At 43.6% G+C, this 20,512-nt stretch overlaps 1 protein-coding gene across 4 annotated transcripts in view; it reads left to right on the forward strand.

Moving 5' to 3' along the window:
• TBXAS1 (thromboxane A synthase 1) overlaps positions 1–20,512 on the forward strand; it is a 185,574-nt gene that overhangs the window by 25,599 nt on the left and 139,463 nt on the right. For all 4 annotated transcript variants that reach the window (XM_063606123.1, XM_034965090.3, XM_034965091.3 and 1 more), the window contains exons 2-3: positions 11,522–11,615; positions 14,871–14,923. In XM_063606123.1, coding sequence (XP_063462193.1) covers positions 11,522–11,615; positions 14,871–14,923 — 147 coding nt within the window. The remainder of the gene's footprint in view (positions 1–11,521; positions 11,616–14,870; positions 14,924–20,512) is intronic.

A 20,512-nucleotide genomic window follows, 5' to 3' on the forward strand; every position in this document is an offset into this window, starting at 1 on the left:
TGTATGATATCTACTCTGTAAGTATCTTTGAACTGCATTAAGTGGCTTTCACACCTCCGCATCCTGCTCATTGGCTTTCAAGTGGCCTTAGGGGTGTTACTATTGTTTGAATGTTTGTCTCCTCCAAAAATCATGTTGAAATTTAATCCCTGATGTGGTAGTGCTGAGAGGTGAGGCCTGTAAGAGGTGACTGGGTCATGAGGGCAAAGCTATCATAAATGGACTCTGCGCAGAGTCCCCACCAGCAAGAAGGCCCTCACCAGATGCAACTCCTCAACCTTGGACTTCTCAGCTTCCATAACTGTAAGAAATAAATTCTTTTTCTTTATAAATTATCTAGGTTCAGGTATTGTGTTATAAGCAACAGAAAACAAACTAAGACAGGTATCAAAGTCCTTTTAAAGATGGCTGTGTAGCTGGGATCAGACCAACACAGCAATGTGTTCAAACTCCCATTCTAAACACACAGAACCTGGGGCTCTGACTTGGCCCCACGGTCTTGAGTTGAAGCCTGAAGTGTGACTGGATGTCAGGCGTGGGCTGCCCTGGGGCTTTGGGAAGTAGCGAAAGGGATGAGGTGAAGGTCAAGCAGAGTGGGGGATGTCAGGAGGCTGGGGAGGCGTGGGCTGCCCTGGGTCTTTGGGAAGTAGTGAAAGGGATGAGGTGAAGGTCAAGCAGAGTGGGGGATGTCAGGAGGCTGGGGAGGCTTGGGCTGCCAGGTGAAGTGGGCCTCATAAAAGACAATTTGGGATCAGAGTGTCAGACAGAGAGCAGGCTAGAAGGCAGCTGGCTTCTGAGCTGCAGCCTAGAAAGGCTGATTCAGCAGTGCTAGGAGGAAGTGGGAGGTTTTGTCGTCCCAGAAGCCATATCTGGAGCAAGGGGAAGTACTAAGACCACAGGGTAGCATTTGGAGACATACACTGGGACTAACTTCCTCTGACCTAGGCAACGACAGACTGCCCTTGTGGTCAACCAGAGCCCCCAGATCCTTTTCTGTGAGCTCCAATGAAGCCAGGCCTCATTCTTCCTGAACTTGAGAAGTTTAGAAAATATCTGCTTTGCCTTCGCTACCCTCCATTTTCATAAAAATAAAGCGAGTGAAAAAAGCAAGTCTGAGCGCTTTGAAACATTAATTAAAGGCACCACAGTTTCCATATTTAACTGAGGGTTGCTACCTCATCTGGGATTATTAGCAAAGCAGAGAGCCTTTGTTGTGCTTGGCAAAGTGATTAATTCAGACTCGAGGTGAATTTTGGTTTTCTCAACATCTTTTGATGTGCTAAGATCCCCCAATGAGGACAACGTCATCAATTACTTAAACAAGCCATTACCTTGAGATCACAATTATCGGGGAGGCCCAGTCTACTAATTGGCAGACAGAGAGACAGAAATGGACTACAGGGTTGTGGCTTCAACCCTTAATTGTTCTAGGAGGAGCGAGAGTCCTTTAAAATGTTTTGTGGCAATGCTCCTGCTAATCTGGGGTGATCGAGTTATTTTTCCACCAGGCAAAATGCAGCCTGGGTGACCTGCGTCTCTAGAACCAAGAAACTGCCTGTGATTCCACTGACTTGGCGTTCTCATGGGCCAGGACACAGAACTCAGAACTGAGGGATGAGTGTGTCAATGGAAGAGGGATGAGGTTCATAAAATTGGAAAGGAGAGCTTTATTTCTCATAAAGGGTTGCGGCCTTCGGGTGGCCATTCCGACAGGCTAGGAAGATATTTTGATGGAGGGGAAAAGGGAATGGGAATTTATGCAGAGCAGGGAGGCCAAATATACATATTCAATAAGCTATGGGAGGAGTCATGAATATTTATGAAAGGAGAAACATGTGCATGCGCAATTGAGCGTCATGCGCCTTCATGGGTCCCATGTAGAAAAAATGGCAGCCTTAGCATAATCTGAGGGTGGAGTTTTCGAGCCTCTGACTTCAAAAAGTGAAGCAAAGGACAGGAAAACCCTCACTGAGCATCCTCCATACAATGGCCAGAATCACTCCATAATCGGTGGTCTCGTATCAGGCAAAAGAAAGGGGCAGCATCAGGTGGCAAGTTGATGTCAGCGGTGGAGGCTTTTAACATCAGACGCTTTCAGGGCGTTATGGCGTCAACACCAATGGAGGCTTTGAAAAGGCCGCTTTCTGTTTAGCCCTTAGGGGAGAAAGCATAATCATGGCTAGTGAGGGAGGGGTAGAAGGAGTGTGTCTGACTCCCCATCCCATCATGGCCAAGAACTCAGTTTTCAAGTTTACTCTGGGGACCCCTTGGCCAAGAGATGGTCCATTCAGTCAGTTGGGGGCTTAGGATTTTATTTTTAGTTTACAAGTTCTAGAAGCAAACATCCTACTCAAGAGGCAAATTCTCCAGCCCCTGGAAGCTGTCTTTGGGCTTCCGTGGGATGCTACATCTGGGCTTACTGTCCCCTGACACATGAGGAATTCAAGGACCAGATACAAGAGGCTGCTTTTTACATTTTAAAATATATAATCATATAATCTTCTGTTTAAATAGATGTATCTTTGTACATTTAACTAAGCCATTACTCTTTTTTTTTTCTCTCGATCCTAGAAAAGAGTTTTTGGGGGAAGGTTTTATGCTGCATGGATATATGTCATTGTTTTTTCTGGTGAAAGGTGGAGGAACTTTGTCTGGTTAAATTTAGTCAAATAACCAATACTTAAACAAACAAAGGCCACCCCTGAAGTGTTTCATAAATATCAGTCACTTCAAGAGTTTTATGATGTACGTCAGTTGCTTTGTTCTGTTTTCACAATAGAAACACACGTTGTGTGTGTGTTCGGATGGTGGCACTACTGTTTGCTGTACCTTCATCATTCTTCTTTAATTCTCACTGGGACAGAAGGGCAACACACTTTCCCAGGGTCAGAATCTTGGGGTTGGCTGGCTGGATTTTCTTTTCTTCTTAACTTTTTTTTTTTTTTAAGAGACAGGGTCTCTCTCTGTCACCCAAGCTGGAGTGCAGTGGCTTGATCATAGCTTACTGCAGCCTCTAACTCCTGGGTTCAAGTGATCCTCCTGCCTCAGCCTCCCAAGTAGGTGGGTCTACAGGCACACACCACCACACCTGGCAATTTTTAAAAAGTTTTTTTGTAGAGGTGGGGTCTTGCTATGTTGCCCAGGCTGGTCTCGAACTCTTGGCCTCAAGCAATTCTCCTGCCTTGGCCTCCCAAAACACTGGGATTACGGGTGTGAGCTACCACGCCTGGCCTTGGGCTGAATTTTCTTGGGGGTGGGATGGGCATTTTAAAGCACTCTTGAGAAAGTAGAACATACTCCATTTTAAGGCAGTTTCTTTGCAGTGCTTCTTCCTACACATCAACCCCATGCTCACTCTGCCCCATGGCCTCCAGGTGGCCCATCTGTTCCAAGGCAGCAGCCTTTCCAGTGCCTTCACCTGCTATGGTGCCACAACATGGCTCTCATTTATTGTGCCAACTTTGACACCTCTGTTCTCAGTTTAATGATTTTTCTGGGGATGGGTCCTTCTTGGAGGGTCCTGCTTTGTTTTTGTTTTTTTCCAGATTAACTTTGGGGGACATAATAAGTGGAGACCATTTATCGTTTTTTAAGGCTCAACAAATATCCAATAGTCAGACAGAAGAGTGATCAAAATAGAAAGCATGTATTTAAACTGGGACTGACAGGTGACAGGGGATGCCTCTTAGCCACAATGATCATAATGTAAATGCTTAATTAACTGTTTGTCAGTAGCCATTGAATGTCTGTCTGGTCCACTAGGCTGTAAGTGCCACAGAGCAAGGGCATGTAGGCATGGTCCCTGCAGCATCCTGGTACCCGGAACTCAGCACTCCCCCAGCACCATGCTTGGTATCTGCTCTCTGGCCATGGTTTTGAACTATCAGCTGAGCCCAAGCAACCTTGCAGACCACATTTTGATTATGTCTTCCTCGGACCATCCTTGAGAGTCATGTCTTCTTGGCAGCGTCCCATAGACTGTGAATGGTGAGTGAGATCACTTTAGAAGGTACACGGACTTTAAAAATCTTTCATTATAAAGCATTTATTTATTTTTTAATTTTTAATTTTAATTTTTTATTTTGAGAAGGAGTTTTGCTCTCATTGCCCAGGCTGGAGTGCAATGGCGTGATCTTGGCTCACCACAACCTCCTCCTCCTGGGTTCAAGTGACTCACCTGCCTCAGCCTCCTGAGTAGCTGGGATTACAGGCATGCGCCAGAATTAACCATGCCAGGTTAATTTTGTATTTTTAATAGAGATGGGGTTTCTCCATGTTGGTCAGGCTGGTCTCAAACTCCCAACCTCAGGTGATCCGCCTGCCTCTGCCTCCCACAGTGCTGGGATTACAGGCGTGAGCCACCGTGCCCGGCCAAAAGCATTCATTTTTTATCATTAGTTTTTTGTTTTGTTTTTTTTTTTTGAGACGGAGTCTCACTCTGTCACCCAGGCTGGCTGGAGTGCAGTGGCACGATCTCGGTTCACTGCAAGCTCCACCTCCCGGGTTCACACCATTCTTCTGCCTTAGCCTCCCAAGTAGCTGGGACTACAGGCGCCCACCACCACACCTGGCTAATTTTTTGTATTTTTAGTAGAGACAGGGTTTCACTGTGTTAGCCAGGATGGTCTCAATCTTCTTACCTCGTGATCCGCCCACCTCAGCCTCCTAAAGTGCTGGGATTACAGGCGTGAGCCACTGTGCCCAGCCTATCATTAGTTTTTAATTTATGTAAGTGATACTGATTTTCACTTATGATCACGACATAAAATTTCCTTTTAAAATGAATTCATTTCAATTTATCTAAAAGAAATTGGGAAATAAGTAAATATACAGGCAACTTGCAGATATGGCCAAAATTATAAAGGTGCTATACAAATAACTGAATTTAGAAGATTAAGGCCTTAATACTCGTTGAGACTTACTGACTCAGTTGGCTTTCTTGCCCTGAAAAGTTAGGATAAAAATGGAGAAGTTAGTTAACTCTCTGAATTACAATAACCATCAACTAGATACCTTTTTAAAAGAATTGTAATACTTTCTTTATAAAATGTTATCTTTGGCCAGCCATGGTGGCTCACACCTGTAATCCCAGCACTTTGGGAGGCCGAGGTGGGTGGATCACTTGAGGTTAGGAGCTCGAGACCAGCCTGGCCAACATGGTAAAACCCTACCTCTACTAAAAATACAAAAATTGGCTGAGCACAATAGTGCACGCCTGTAGTCCTAGCTACCCGGGAATCTGAGGCATGAGGCTTGAACCTGGGAGGTGGAGGTTGCAGTGAACTGAGATTGTGCCACTGCACTCCAGCCTGGACAACAGAGGAAGACTCTGTCTCAAAAACAACAACAACAAAACTAAAAAATATATATTCTTGGCTGTTTCAGTGGTAGGGCTACCAAAGCCTGGTTCAGTGCTGCCCAAGGCAGAGGCTGGGTACTGGGTGAGCTGGGACAAACTTTATGGAAAGCAATTAGATATTACATACCAGTGTTTAAAACCGGCGACTCATGGATCTCAGGTTAAGAAAATCTTCATGCACAAAGTGTGGGAAAACCTCTGCGCAGAAATGCTAACTGTAGCAGCATAACTCAAAGTAGCTAAAATATAGAAAACACCCTAAGTATTTGACAATAAGAATGGTTTAGTAAATTATAATATGTATATAAGAGCACTATTAAGCAGCCATAAAAATGATATTTATAAAGGATTAATAACATGGAGATGTTTTTCCTTATGTTAAATGAAAAAAGTAGAAATCTGGATAAATAGAAGTAGAGAAATAAGCCAGGCACAGTGGCTCTTGCCTGTAATCATGGCACTTTGGGACGCTGAGGCAGGCAGATCGCTTGAGCCCAGGAGTTTAAGACCAGCCTGGGCAACATAGTGAGACCCTGTTTCTACAAAAAAAAAAAAAAAAATTAGCCACCTGTGGTTGCGCACACCTGTAGTCCCAGCTACTTTGGAGGCTGAGGTGAGAGGATCACTTGAGCCTGAGAGGTAGAGGCTACAGTGAGCTGAAATCACACCACTGCACTCCAGCTTGGGCAACAGAGTGAGAATGCTAAAAAAAAGAAAAAGAAGAAAAAGTAGAGACATAGGAAAAATATAGAGAGAGAATGTAATAGCAAACATATAAAAAATACACAGTGAAAAAAACCGAGAGAATGACAATATAAAGAGAGTAGGCTTTCTTCCTGATAGTTCTAGTTTTGTGCCCAAATTTCTGTGAAGCACTTCAAAATGTGTCTTAGAAAGCCAGCAAACCTCACACTCTGCTTCCATTTCTTAACAAAATGTTTTGAAAAGGCAATTATTTAAGGATCTGTTTCTAATAAAGCTTCCGATGTGGCCATGATGTTTAATGGAATTGCTGGCAAAGCCCATGAGGGCATGCATGTTGAAACCATAGAGTAACCATGGCAAAGGGCCTCTCTTCTCCAATGTTCAGGACAGTGGGTTACCTGGCACCGCTGGGCTTCACCTGTTCTTGGAGCATCACAAGTTTTTACCCCTGGAGAAGCGCTATTTGCCAAGGGAATCTTTCACCATTTCAAATACATCCACTGAAGTTTTTGAAAGCAGTGCACCAAGTAGGAATTCTTTGGTAGTGACAGTGAGGATGTAATGACCGAGCGGAGGGGTCGGCTGGACCCTTCTCCTGCACACTACAGGAGAAGCCAATTCCTGGAGGTAGATAATTTCTGTTTTCTTTTGTTCCAAACCTCAGTCAGTTTGACCATCTCCTTAATATGTGATTCATCAAAATACCAATTTATCAGAAGTGGCTTCTTTGGCTAAACAATGGGCTAAGCACCCATGTTGAATCCATCAAGAGAAGGTTTTAGGCTGGGCATGGTGGTTCACACACTTTGGAATCCCCACACTTTGGAAGGCCAAGGCAGGTGGATTGCCTGAGGTCAGGAGTTCAAGACCAGCCTGGCCAACAGGGTGAAACCCCGTCTCTACTAAAAATACAAAAATTAGCCTGGCATGGTGGGCGCCTGTAATCCTGGCTACTCAGGAGGCTGAGGCAGGAGAATCGCTTGAGCCCAGGAAGAGGAGGTTGCAGTGAACTGAGATTGTGCCACTGCACTCCAGCCTGGGTGACAGAGTGAGACTCTGCCTCGAAAATAAATAATAAATAAATAAATAAATAAAGAGAAAGCCTTGAGGAAGATAAAATACAGGAAATTTTCCAGCCTTTACAAATTGAACCTGATTTTGAGAATGATCCAGTGGCCCGATTTATTTTGAGAATGGACAGTAAATTGTACCGCTGGCACAGCAGTATTTGTGTCCTGTAGCGTTTAATGACCTCGTTGGTTGTGAAAATAAAACCGAAAGATGCTGTCTAAAGCTATATATACTTTCTGTTGTCGTTTTCCAACTTAAGTATCCTTGATGTAAACAATGACAGGTGTCCATAACCATAATCGTGGGATACATTTGCATTAATTCACATCAAAGGAAACCCATTGTAAACATCAGAACATGGTGATCGTCTGATCATTGCATATTACCTGCTTTACACAGTAGCATCGCTGGCCTCCTGCACTTTTTAAAATGGCACAGGACTTAATAACATAATTTGACATAAAAGGATGACAATAAAGTAACAGCAAGATATTTAAAAACAACTTTTCATTGACCCTGTAAGACTCACTCATAAGTATCCCTAGTGTACCACTTACCTAGGGCTGCCATATCAAAGTACTACAAACTTGAGTGGCTGGAAACTCCAGAATTTATTTATTTATTTATTTATTCATTTTTTTGAGACGGGGTTTTGCTCTGTTGCCCAGGCTGGAGTGTACTGATACAAAAGTGGCTCATTGCAGCCTCAAACTCCTGGGCTCAAGTGATCCTCCCATCCCAGCCTTCCAAGTAGCTGGGACTACAGGTGTGTGCCCCCACACCTGGCTAATTTTTTTTTTTTTTTTTTTTGAGACAGGGTCTTGCTTCATCATCCCGGCTGGAGTACAGTGGCACAATCTTGGCTCACTGCAACTTCCACCTCCTGGGTTCAAGTGATTCTCGTGCCTTAGCCTCCCGAGTAGTTGGGATTACAAGCCTGCCTGGTTACCTTTTGTATTTTTTTTTTTAGTAGAGATGAGGTTTCGCCATGTTGGCCAGGCTGATCTCAAACTCCTGACCTCAAGTGATCTGCCTGCCTTGGCTTCCCGAAGTGCTGGGATTACAGGCACGAGCCACCACGACCAGGCTCACCCGGCTAATTTTTTTATACTTTGTAGAGGTGAGGGTCTTGCTGTGTTGCTCAGGCTGGTCTCAAACTCCTGGGCTCAAACACTTGTCCTACCTTGGCCTTCCAAAGTGCTAGGTTTATAGGCATGAGCCACCACACCCAGACCACCAGAAATTTATTGTGTCACAGTTCTGGGCCAGAAGCCTGAAATTGAGGTGTCTACAGGGCTATGTTCCCTATGAAATCTGTAGGGGAGAATCCTTCCTTGCCTCTTCCTAGCTTCTAGTGGTTGGCTGACTATCTTTGACATACCTTGGCTTGCAGTGGCCTGACACCAATCTCTGCTTTCATAGTCACTCGGCACTTTCCTGTGAATCTCTGTCTTCACATGGCCATCTTCTCATAAGGACACCAGTCATATTGGATTGAGGGGCCCCTGTACTTCAGTATGACTTTATTTATTTATTTTTTTGAGACAGAGTCTCACTCTGTCGCCCAGGCTGGAGTGCAGTGGTACAATCTTGGCTCACTGCAACCTCCTCCTCCCAGGTTCAAGAGATTCTCTTATCTTAGCGTCCCGAGTTGCTAGGATTACAGGCATGCAACACTACACCTGGCTATTTTTTTTGCATTTTTAGTAGAGATGGGGTTTCACCATGTTGGCTAGGCTGGTCTTGAGCTCCTAGCCTCAAGTGATCTGCCTGCCTCAGCCTCCCAAAGTGCTGGGATTACAGGCATCAGCAGCCGTGCCTGGCCTATATGACTTCATCTTAACTAATTACATTTGCAGTGACCCTATTTCCAAATAAGGTCACATTCTGAGATTAGGACTTCTGGAGGTTAGGACTTCAACTTATCTTTTTGGTGGTGATACAATTCAACCCATTACAACTGGGGTTCATTGATTTTGGGTTAAGAACGTGTTGAGACAGTCAGAGGGCAGCAAGGGGACCCTGAGACCAGAGGGTATGAAACAAGAATGCAGAGAAGGAAGTGGTAGGGAGACAAATGGAACCCATGTTGCTATTTTGCCCATAAATTTGGTGGCAATGATCTCTCCCTGCAGATTTGGGTGCAGGAACTTGAGTTACTGATGGCAATATTTGGCCAGTTTCCAGCTGAAGATGCTCAAGTTCCAGATTTGAGTTGAGGCTACAAATGCTCAAGTTCCAGATTTGAGTCGAGGCTGCAAAGGGAAGTTTGTGGTGGTGTCCAGGACACTCTGCTGATGCCATATGTTTGAAAATGTCTGAATTTTGTGCATAGACACACTAGCAGTATTTTCATAAGTGGAGTTACATAATTAGGGCATGGACTTGCATAATAATTAGCATGTGTAATTAGGCACAGACTTCTTGTCCTTTAGACAATCAAGACATCTAATTACAAAATTAAGATGTAATTATGTGGTCCAAGGTCTACATCTTTTTTTCTACCCATTAGAGATTACTTTTAGAAAATAATTCAAAAAAGCTGATGAAGAAATGAACATAGACACCGATTTGAGGATGTTAAAGAAAGTGTTAAGTGGGCTGGTAAGTTTCCTTTGGTCTTTCCTCTCTGTTGTAAGGGGAATTATTTAAAACATTATGGTCCACTTGAAAGAATAACTTTTACCAACTGTGCTGTCAACCTTCGGTACTCACACTAATGAAGAGGAGTGTTGGTATGACTAATCCTTGGCGTTCACGCGTGGCTCTTGAGTGTGGTTTGTAATCACATTTGAACATGGACCTAAATGTGACGTACTGGGAATTCATTCAAACCTATTAATGGAGCCATACGGTGGAAATCTTAGGGTAACTTGGGATAGAGGACATCCTGCCTTCCCGTTCTGCCCTGGTTCTCCCTTGTGACCACTTTAAAAATCGACTCATTTGGCCAGGTATGGTGGCTTATGCCTTTAATCCCAGCACTTTGGGAGGCCAAGGCAGGAGGATCACTTGAGGCCAGGAGTTAAGACCAACCTGGACAATATAGGGAGACCCTGTCTCTACAAAGAATCTGAAATACTAGTTGGGAGTGGTGGCACATACCTGTAGTCCCAGCTACTTGGGAAGCTGAGGCAGGAGAATCACTTGAGCCCGGGAGTTTTAGGCTGCAGTGAGCCTCCACTGCACTCCAGCCTGGGTGACAGAAAGAGACCCTGTCTCTAAAGAAATAAATAGCACATTGCTCAGAATAATGCAAACCAGCGCTTAAGCTGTGTTTCCTTTCCCTGAATATTTGAGTATTTTAATTTTAAGTACTCCTTATTGACTGCAGGTGGGAAAGATCAAAGAGTATAGCAAATACTCTGTCCTTTGAAAAAGAGTGATTCTTACAGCAGTAATAGTTTGAGTTTCAATACACACAGAAAGCTAGATTGTACTGATAGTCTCCATGTTTTTCCTTGCCCTTAAATTGTGATTTGGCTGATCTCTGCGTGATGCTAAACAACCAGTTTGACTCATTAATTTTGCTGAACTAACTGAACTTTTGACCTAATTGGCTGCTGGTTAGGGATCAGAGCCATATGTGCAGGTTTTTCTAAGCCAGTTCTGACTTTAGCTGTGTTATCCCTCTTTTCCTATAAACTGTTGAAATACCATAGTAATTCCAATGTTTTGACAGCCACACTGCACTTCTCAGACTGCCGCTTTCTCCTGGGAAGTGGCACAGAAATCTGTCGGACCACGCTTCCTGATTTTTGGTTAAGAAAATATGCTTCCCATATGGTTGCGGGCCGAGAAAACAAAGACTTAAAGAGGTTGTAAGCATTTGGTGATAGGTCTTCTCCTCATGGCGCCTTCCCTCCGTTCCTATTTTTAATATTCTCTATAAGGCCAGGGAATGTGGTGAGGGACAAATTATGTGTGTGGCAGGGAGGGGTTAGTCTTGACCATGAAAATACACACATTTGCACAGGGAGCTTTTGCCATTGTTAGTTTTTTTTACCTTGCCTTCTGAGCAATTGCTCATGATAGATTTAGAGGCAAAGGAAAGGAATTGGAGAGAGTGGCATTTTTAAAACAATCTATTAAGAGGAATTCCAGGTCAGAGAGGGGCAGTTGGACTACATCATCTGTAAGGCATCTCCAGCTCAGAGGTTTCAGGATTCCTTGATCTCCAGCAGGTCACTCAACAGGAGGTTGACTGGACTCCTATTCTACTCACTCAACTCTAGGCCTCCAATTTTTTGGTTCTTAGATGTGGTGACTGGAAACCTATTCTTTTGCCTTTACTTCCAGAGAGCTCAGTAATTCTAGTTCCTAATAGAGCCTAAAGCATGAGTGCAACTTCATTTCTCAGCTTTTAAAATCTGCTTTTCCCTCCAGGTACTCCACATCAGCATTCTCAAGACTGGAGAAGTTAGGCCTCAGACATCCCAAGCCTTCTCCTTTTATTGGAAACTTGACATTTTTCCGCCAGGTAAGAGCTGTCTTCCATTGGCTTCCATCATAAAATATGCTGAGGGCCGGGCACAGTGGCTCATGCCTGTAATCCCAGCACTTTGGGAGGCCGAAGCGTGTGGATCACCTGAGGTCAGGAGTTCGAGACCAGCCTGACCAACATGGTGAAACCCCGTCTCTACTAAATACAAAAAATTAGCTGGGCATGGTGGCTCATGCCTGTAATCCTAGCTACTTGGGAGGCTGAGGCAGGAGAATCACTTGAACCCAGGAGGTGGAGGTTGCACTGAGCCGAGATTGCACCATTGCACTTTAGCCTGGGCAACAAGAGCAAAAATCTGTCTCAAAAAATAAAATAAAATGAAATAAAATAAAATAAAATATGCTGAGCCCAGGACAGGCTTTCTGCATGAAACATTGGTCTTGTCCAGGTCCCCACACCTTGAATGGTAAAGGCGTTCTGTGATGCCATGAGCCCTCCTCTACTTATATGAATTGTTATGTGATGGCAAGAATCCATCTCTTATCACTATCAATATGTATTGAGTCCTGTCATCCATTCACTTACCCATTTCCCCCAAACCCCATATATTGTATGTCTAAATACATCAGACCCTAGAGTGTGGAAGAAGAGGTTACTTGTGCCCTCAAGTGCACTGTCAAATGATGGCATGCAACACCAGATGAGATACACCCTAGCACTAAATAGGGTGGTATAGACGGTGGCTGTAATCTTCTGTCGGAGGAGAGGGTGATCTGTCAGGGCTAGAATCATCCTAGGGAACTTCCTGAAGAAGGAGGTCCTTCAGGGCCTGTGGACATAGAGACGAGGGTACACACACCAGGTGGGCGGCACTATGTATGTGAGTGTACCAACGTGAGAATGACGGCACAGGTTGACCAGCAGCCTGGACTGACTAGAGGCCAAATACTAAGGTGCACTGGGCAATGCAGTTGGGTGAGAGAAAGGGGCACTAGATGCTTACAGGGTAGGAAGGCACATGAAGAACTATTTGTGTGTTAACGTTTTTGAGGACAGGGATGTTGAAATGGACAACACTCTGCAAGGGAGAAGAACATAGGTTAGAGCTGTAGAACCCAACTGTTGCTGAAGTCCAGGGGTGAAGCCACGATGGCTCGGTCTGGTCGGTGATGAGAGTGAATAGAGATGGATAATTGGGAGCAAAATGAAGAACTCTTGTGACAAATTAGTGTAGAGAATTCAAGGCAAAGTGAGTCAAACATAAGTCTAAGCTTTGAGCCAGGGGAACAGGGAGAATGGCTATGGGTTGACAGAAATAAAACGTTGGGTGGGGGAGTGGTTCAGGGAGAAGACAAGTTTTATTTTAAGTATGTTGCTTGGGATTTGCCCGAGTGAAATGCCAGTGGAAATGGCCAACGGACATTTGTAGATATAGGTCAGGACTTTATGGTCTATGGTTATTTTTTCTCACATTGGGTTTTCTCAGAAGCCAGATGGCTTATTCTGCTAAGTCACGGGGACACTGACTCCAGACCCAACGCCAGGAGCCGGAACACCCTGCATGGGAAGAACCACCAAGCCAAACAAAGGCAGGAAGACTAAATTTGGGACAATCCTGATAATATCCCTTCAACATCTCTAGAATTTCCCCCATCCCTACCTCCGGAAAGGCTGGCCCTTGGCACTAGATAGAAAAGAAAGCTGCTCTTTCTGTCCTTTTCTGCCCCCACCTTCTCAATTATTTCTTTTCCATTCCTTTCTGTGTCCATCACCTTTTCCATGATTTGTCATTGTTGTTTCTGTCTTCCTAGCATTTTTAAACACCTTCTCCTCTCATCTCTCTCTCTGGGGTGGGCGGTTCACAACTTTTAAGCTCACAAACAACAGTCTCAATGAGGCTTCCTGTTAGCCCCTTGAAACAAGTGTGAAGAAATTTTAAAGTGTCAAGATAGAACAACAAACCAGATCGGAAAGCTAAAGAAAATGCATTTCACACATTTCTGGGGGGAAATGATCAGTTATATTCTGTGGAATAATTAATTTGGTATTAACATTCTGAGGAAAACGGCGTAGCTGTCGACGTGAGGAGAACGCTGTGCTCCCGCCTCTGGAGAGCCTCCACATATGCTCCTTTGCAGCCCGCCATCCTCACAGCTACAAGCCCTGCCAAGTTCTTTCTAGAACATAGTAATTTCGCTGACTATTTTTATATTCATATATACTTTCCTTGATATATGGCAAGCTTACGCTGCAAAATTCAGTAGATTTCATGAGAAAGGCATGTGTTTCCATGCAGGACATCCACACTCCTAACCCCCAACTTTCCACCTTCATTCCACCCCTTATGTATCCACCCCATACTCCATTCTCACAACACAAATCTACCATTTGCCACCCCCCACACCCACCCCAACTCATGAGTATTTTCAGGTCTAGTCCATTCCCACCACACAATGGATCTAGCATTTTCCACCCCTCCGTCAACCCAGCTACACTTCTTTCCCATTATAAAATGTGTCTAGCCAGGCACAGTGGCTCATACCTGTAATCCCAGCACTTTGGGAGGCCAAGGCAGGCAGATGACCTGAGGTCAGGAGTTCCAGACCAGCCTGGCCAACATGGTGAAATCCTGTCTTTATTAAAAATACAAAAATTAGCTGGGTGTGGTGGCACATGCCTGTAATCCCAGCTACTCAGGAGGCTGAGACAGGAGAATCGCTTGAATCCGGGAGGTGGAGGTTGCAGCGAGCCGAGATCACACCACTGCACTCCAGCCTGGGTGGCAGAGCAAAACTCTGTCTCGAAAAAACAAACAAAACAATGACAACAACAAAGTGTCTAGCATTTTGTCTTATATATCTTAAACATGTTGAATTTAATTAAAGTTTAACTCGAATGGATCATGATAATTCAGAATTTGTGATAATTTTGATAGACTCAGTAGAAGTTACATATAGTGGCAGTAAAAAGGGCTATATGATAATGCTAAATCAAATTTCAGAGGGCAATGTTATAGTTGAGAAAGCAAACTTTTTGAATATTTTAGTAGCAAGTATACATAAGTAGTTTAAGAACTGGTGATCTCTCCTGTCCAAGAATTTTACATGGCAATTTTTAAAAAGCCTTTTGTTTATTCCAATGTTTCAAAGTACCTGAAAGCAATATAACTTCCATTCTTTTTTATTGTTTCTGTAATTGTATTCTTGCTGTTCCAGATTATTTTCTGAATAAGTTTGAATAATTGGAATTTTGCTTAATCTTATTCTTACTATAGTGCTGTGTTTCCTTCAGGGTTTTTGGGAAAGCCAAATGGAGCTCAGAAAGCTGTATGGACCTCTGTGTGGGTAAGAAGGAAACTCAATGTTTCTATTATGTACGAAATTTTCTATTATGTACGATATTTTCTATTATGTATGATATTTTGATTTTCACGTGTTGAACTGATATAGAAGAAATGCCAAGATTAGGAATGTTGTATGTGTTTCTATTTTTCAAAGGGCCCACAAAGAGGGTGTCCTGCAGTACAGACAAGGCTTCTAGAGAAGACCCTGGGGTTGCCCACGAGGGGACTCTGCTGGCCTGAAAGAGTACCACTTTCCAGCCTTTGCAGCCTTGCTGGGCCGGGCACAGCATCATCTCCCGTTGCTGTGCTGAGGGGTGTGGCCACAGGATGTGGTGGCCTCTTTGCCTCAGAGCACAAACTGTCCAACTTGCCTTGACAGTGCACAGCAGGTCTTACCCCATGAGCATATCTGAACCTTACTCAGACTCGGGTCCTTCAGCCCATGGGGAAAGTGTGCTGCCAGCAACATGACCGTGTAATTTATCACCCAGTCCAGTTCCCTTTTGAAAGTGAAAGGAAGTGCTATTAATAATTACCCCAGGATGACCGTATCACCTAAGACTATCCCGGATATGCTGGGGCATATGGTCACCCTAGTTCTTGGCCGTGTAAAGTAATATAGCCCTTCTCTTTATTTTCTCTGAATTTCTCCTTTGTATGCTCCTTTGTTTCTAAAATTCCAGATTCTGGTGAGCAAACCCACGTTCAGACCACTTACTCTATTCAAGATTTAACAGGCTTGAATTGTATTGATTCTCAACATGTGTCTTTCCACACTGAAGTCCTAATCATTTTAGTTGGTTTTCACACAGCTTCTCTTCAGCCACTGAGCGATTTTTTTGCAGCTTTTCGTAGACCTCTGGGTCAGCGATCACTTTTGTAGGTGCATTAAAGTTCTCCTGTGTTGCCGACGTACATTCCAATGGGCTCCAGTGATTTGGGGGTCCTATCTCCATAGTATTCATGATGTCTGTTCTCCTGATACCCATTTTTGAAAGGGATTGGCTTGTCCTCTTTATGGAAATGGCCCCTCCTAGGAGGCCCACAGTTTTGGTCAAGTTCTTCTACCTACTTTTTGGTTTGCTACGTGGTCCTGAAAAAGTAATAAATTAAGATGTTAAGATGCTCTCTGTATTAGTCATTGCTGCATAATGGACTACCCCAAAACTCAGTGACATAAGCAACAATTTATGATTTATCATGTGTCTAAAGGTCAGCTGGAGTTGGCTGGCCTAAGCTGCACTTGGTTGGATGGCTCCGCTGGACTTCTGGGTGTATCTGCTGGGGAGGGCCTCATGTGGTGCACCAAGGCTCTGCATGTCTCTCATCCTCTTTGGAAGTGTAAGCTCGGCTGGCAGGTTCTCATGGTAAGGGCAAAGACTCAAGAGAGCAAGCCTGATGGTGCAAGAACATTATACATTTCTGCTGAATCATTTCAGCTTATACCCTATTGGTTAAACCAAGTCACATGGCTAAACCCAAGATGTGGGCAGGAGGGCACTCTGGCCACTTTGAGGCCAAAGCAAGACACCTGGCCCAGCCTGACATTGATGGAGCAGGGAGGTGTACTCCTCGGATGGACGAGCGGGGAGGCAAGGCGTGTCTTTAAATAACAAGCAACCCTGCTTCACTCCCTAAGATCTCTTTCAACTTGGCCTTCACTTACTTTTTCATTTTTGCTTTTTGGTGCATAGCTTCTTGCTTTAAGCGTGATAGGTGCTCGATAAAGGCTCAAGAAATTGAACTGTCTACATTTCTCTTACCGTTGTGTGGTTCTATTGCTTTTTGTTTTTGTTTTTGTTGTTGTTGTTGTTGTTGTTGTTTGTTTGTTTTGCAATAGAGTCTTGCTCTGTCGCCCAGGCTGGAGTGCAGTGGCATGATCTCAGCTCACTGCAACCTCTGCCTCCTGAGCTCAAGCGATGCTCCTGCCTCAGCCTCCCGGGCAGCTGGGATTACAGGAGCCCGCCACCATGCCTGGCTAATTTTTGTATTCTTAGTAGAGACAGGATTTCGCCATGTTAGCCAGGCTAGTCTCAAACTCCTGACCTCAAGTGATCCACCCATCTTGGCCTCCCAAAGTGCTGGGATTACAAGCATGAGCCACCGCACCCAGTCTATTGCTTTTTAAAGTTTCTCATTCCAGCTCTTTCTTTCCAACAGTCTCATTCTGCAGCTGACTTGGCAATGACTTGGAGACTGTCTCATATGCTTCTGAGACACAGCACTGACTCAGAATGACAGTGCCTTCACCAGAATCAGAAAAAGTCCTGACTGAGTTTGAATTCTAGGAACCACTTTTCTTGAGTGTTTCTTGTATCCAAAGTAGAGCCTTTGGGTATTTAAAAATAATTTGTAAATGCCAAATTAAGAGTTTAAAGGGCACTGTATGAACTAGTTGTGTGTGTGTGTGTGTGTGTGAGAGAGAGAGAGAGAGAAGGAGAGAGAGAGAATGACAGAGAAAAAGAGAGAGAGAGAAAAGGAGAGAGAAAGAGACAGAGAAAGAGATAGAGAGAGATAGAAGAGGGGGAGAGAGAGAGGAGAGAGAGAAAGAGGAGAGAGAGAGGAGAGATAGAGAGAGAGAGAGGAGAGAGAAAGAGACAGAGAAAGAGATAGAGAGAAAGAGATAGAGAGAGATAGAGAGAGGAGAGAGAGAGGAGAGAGAGGAGAGAGAGAGGAGAGATAGAGAGAGAGAGAAAAGGAGAGAGAAAGAGACAGAGAAAGAGATAGAGAAAGAGATAGAGAGAAAGAGATAGAGAGAGATAGAAGAGGGGGAGAGAGAGAGAATGACAGAGAAAAAGAGAGAGAGAGAAAAGGAGAGAGAAAGAGACAGAGAAAGAGATAGAGAGACATAGAAGAGGGGGAGAGAGAGAGGAGAGAGAGGAGAGAGAGGAGAGAGAGAGGAGAGAGAGAGGAGAGAGAGAGGAGAGATAGAGAGAGAGAGAGGAGAGAGAGAGGAGAGAGAGGAGAGAGAGAGGAGAGATAGAGAGAGAGAGAGGAGAGAGAGAGGAGAGAGAGGAGAGAGAGAGGAGAGATAGAGAGAGAGAGAGGAGAGAGAGAGGAGAGAGAGAGGTGGAGCGACTTGGTTTCCTTGACAACAGGATATCCAATCAACTTTTTCCTCCAACTTTAACTAAGTTAACACAATTTATCCTTTTCATTTCAAGAAAACCTAAATCATAGAGAATGATTTCAAATGAGGTTATAGAGATCAAGATTGCAGTATCATCTCCATTCTTTGTTCCCACTTCTAGTGAAAAGGAAAAAAGAAAGGTGATGGCATAATTTCTTCCTATAAAGCTATCAACTTTTCTCCTTTGGAAAAAAAAAAGATGAGCCATAAAACACTGACTTCTTTTTAAATGTATCTACTCCCAGATTTAGAGGCAATATGGTGGCGGTGTAAAAATGAAAGGGTTGAACCAATCTAAATCGAATGTCTTTTCTAACTCTAAATGTTATTTTCTTACTGCTTAAATTTTAGCAACATAGTTTCACTCATTGGGAATGGACTATGCTCAATGAACAGCAAAGACCCTTCTTGCAGAGAACAATTTAATTTAAATTACATTAGTTTTTATTTTATTTTTTATTTTACTTTTATTACTAGGAAATATAATCAATCCCAGCTTGGTCTTCTTAAAAATTGAAATAATAGATTGATTCATCATTTGACAAGTGAAATGCCACACTCTACACTGTTGATGCCGTGTAGAGATGTATTGGGCCTTTAGATGACAGCTTGGCACTGAATGTTGGGAGAAAAATGGGCAGGGCAAATCTCCTCACTGCTCGAGACTGGAAAGCCAACTATGATGGCAATGTATATTTATTATCTGGTTGTCACCCTAGCAATTCAAGAGTTTGAGGCTCAAAACTGGAAATTGACTCCTTACTCAATTCCCCTCCCACTCCCTGCCATGGGGACAATAGGGCTGGAGAAGGTTTCCATCAAGATGGGCAGACAACATCAATGTTTATCATTACCACCAACACTGCCACCACCACGATCACCACCACCATCATCGAGAACAAAATATCTTCACCAAGTGTCTACTTATGTAGCCTGCTTTGCCAGGTTCTGTGTAAATAAAACTACACACGGTGTCTCTGCCTTCTTTGAACTTGAATGTAAAGCAGGAGGACTGGCGTGGATACCTATACAGCTGTTAGTCGTGGTGGTACGTGATAAAAAACTCTCCTGAATTACACAGCAGCCTGGCCATGTAACACAAAGAAGGCAAGGCTTTATTGCTTTGGATAACCTTCATCAATTAATGATTACTTGTTATCTCCTTCAGGCTGAGAATGAGCCCCAAGTTGGATTTATAATCCTTCCCAAACTCTGTAAGAACAGAATCAACATTATCGTCGTACATTGGTGATTGAATATGGTTTATATTCAATATATACCAATATTGAATATAAACATATATTGATATATATTCAATATATCCTGTTTGGATAGAGATTATATCCCCTCCAATTTGTAGCTGGACTTTGTAACCCAGTAGATGAGAAACCTTTATTAATTACTTATAGTTAAGTAAGAATAAATATTTACACAGTGCCCTAAGTTCAGGTCATTAGCAACTCCTAAAGGCTGCCATTCAAAGCTCCTTTTCCCTTTATCTCGTTTTGTGTGTGTGTGTGTGTGTGTGTGTGTGTGTGTGTGTTTTGTTTTGTTTTGCCTTTTGAGGCAGAGTCTTGCTCTGTCATGCAGGCTGGAGTGCAGTGGCACGATCTCAGCTCATGGCAACCTCCACCTCCGAGGTTCAAGTGATTCTCTGGTGCCTCAGCCAACCAAGTTGCTGGAAATACAGGCATGTGCCATCACGCCCAGCAAATTTTTGTATTTTTGGTAAAGACGGGGCTTCACCATGTTGGCCAGGCTGGTCTCAAACTCCTGATCTCAAGTGATCCACCTCCTTCGGCCTCCCAAAATGTGGGAATTACAGGCGTGAGTCACCATATCCAGCCTATCTCATTGTCTTTTAAATGCTTGCTCTATAGTTCTGCTTTTACTTAGCCTCATCCCCATTTCTTCTTCCCCCAACATCACTTTAGTTTTGATCTTGGCTCCCTCTTCTTGAACTTGACTTTTACACTTCCTGGCATCCGTCACCTATGCCGCTCCATTTTGGTAAGTGGCACCTGCATCCCTGGATCCCTTCATGATGCCGGCCTTGTTGCATAACCTCATATACTCCCATCAGAGCATCAAGTTGTAGGTAGGTAAGCATGAACTTTGTACATAATTCATAAAGTACAAATGAGTATAAGAAAAAAGTACACTTGCTCCCACCCTGGGGCCCATCTGCTCCTTCACAGAGGCAACCTCTCTTAAAAATTTCTTTATAGTCAAATGGATCATATATGATACATGCTGTTCTTTACCTTGCTTTGTTCATTAATGGTATTTGGGAAATTGTCCCATTTTGCTTCATTCATTCTTGTTAAATTAGGTAGTATTTTAAAGGATTTCCTTTATGAATGTATCCTAATTTTTAAAACAAGTTTTCAATTGATAAACATCTCTTACTTTTACAAACACCATCGCAGTGAAGATTTTCGTACACACATCATTGATGTC

Source organism: Pan paniscus, chromosome 6 (genome assembly GCF_029289425.2).
Source record: "Pan paniscus chromosome 6, NHGRI_mPanPan1-v2.0_pri, whole genome shotgun sequence".
NCBI classification, from domain to species: Eukaryota; Metazoa; Chordata; class Mammalia; order Primates; family Hominidae; genus Pan; species Pan paniscus.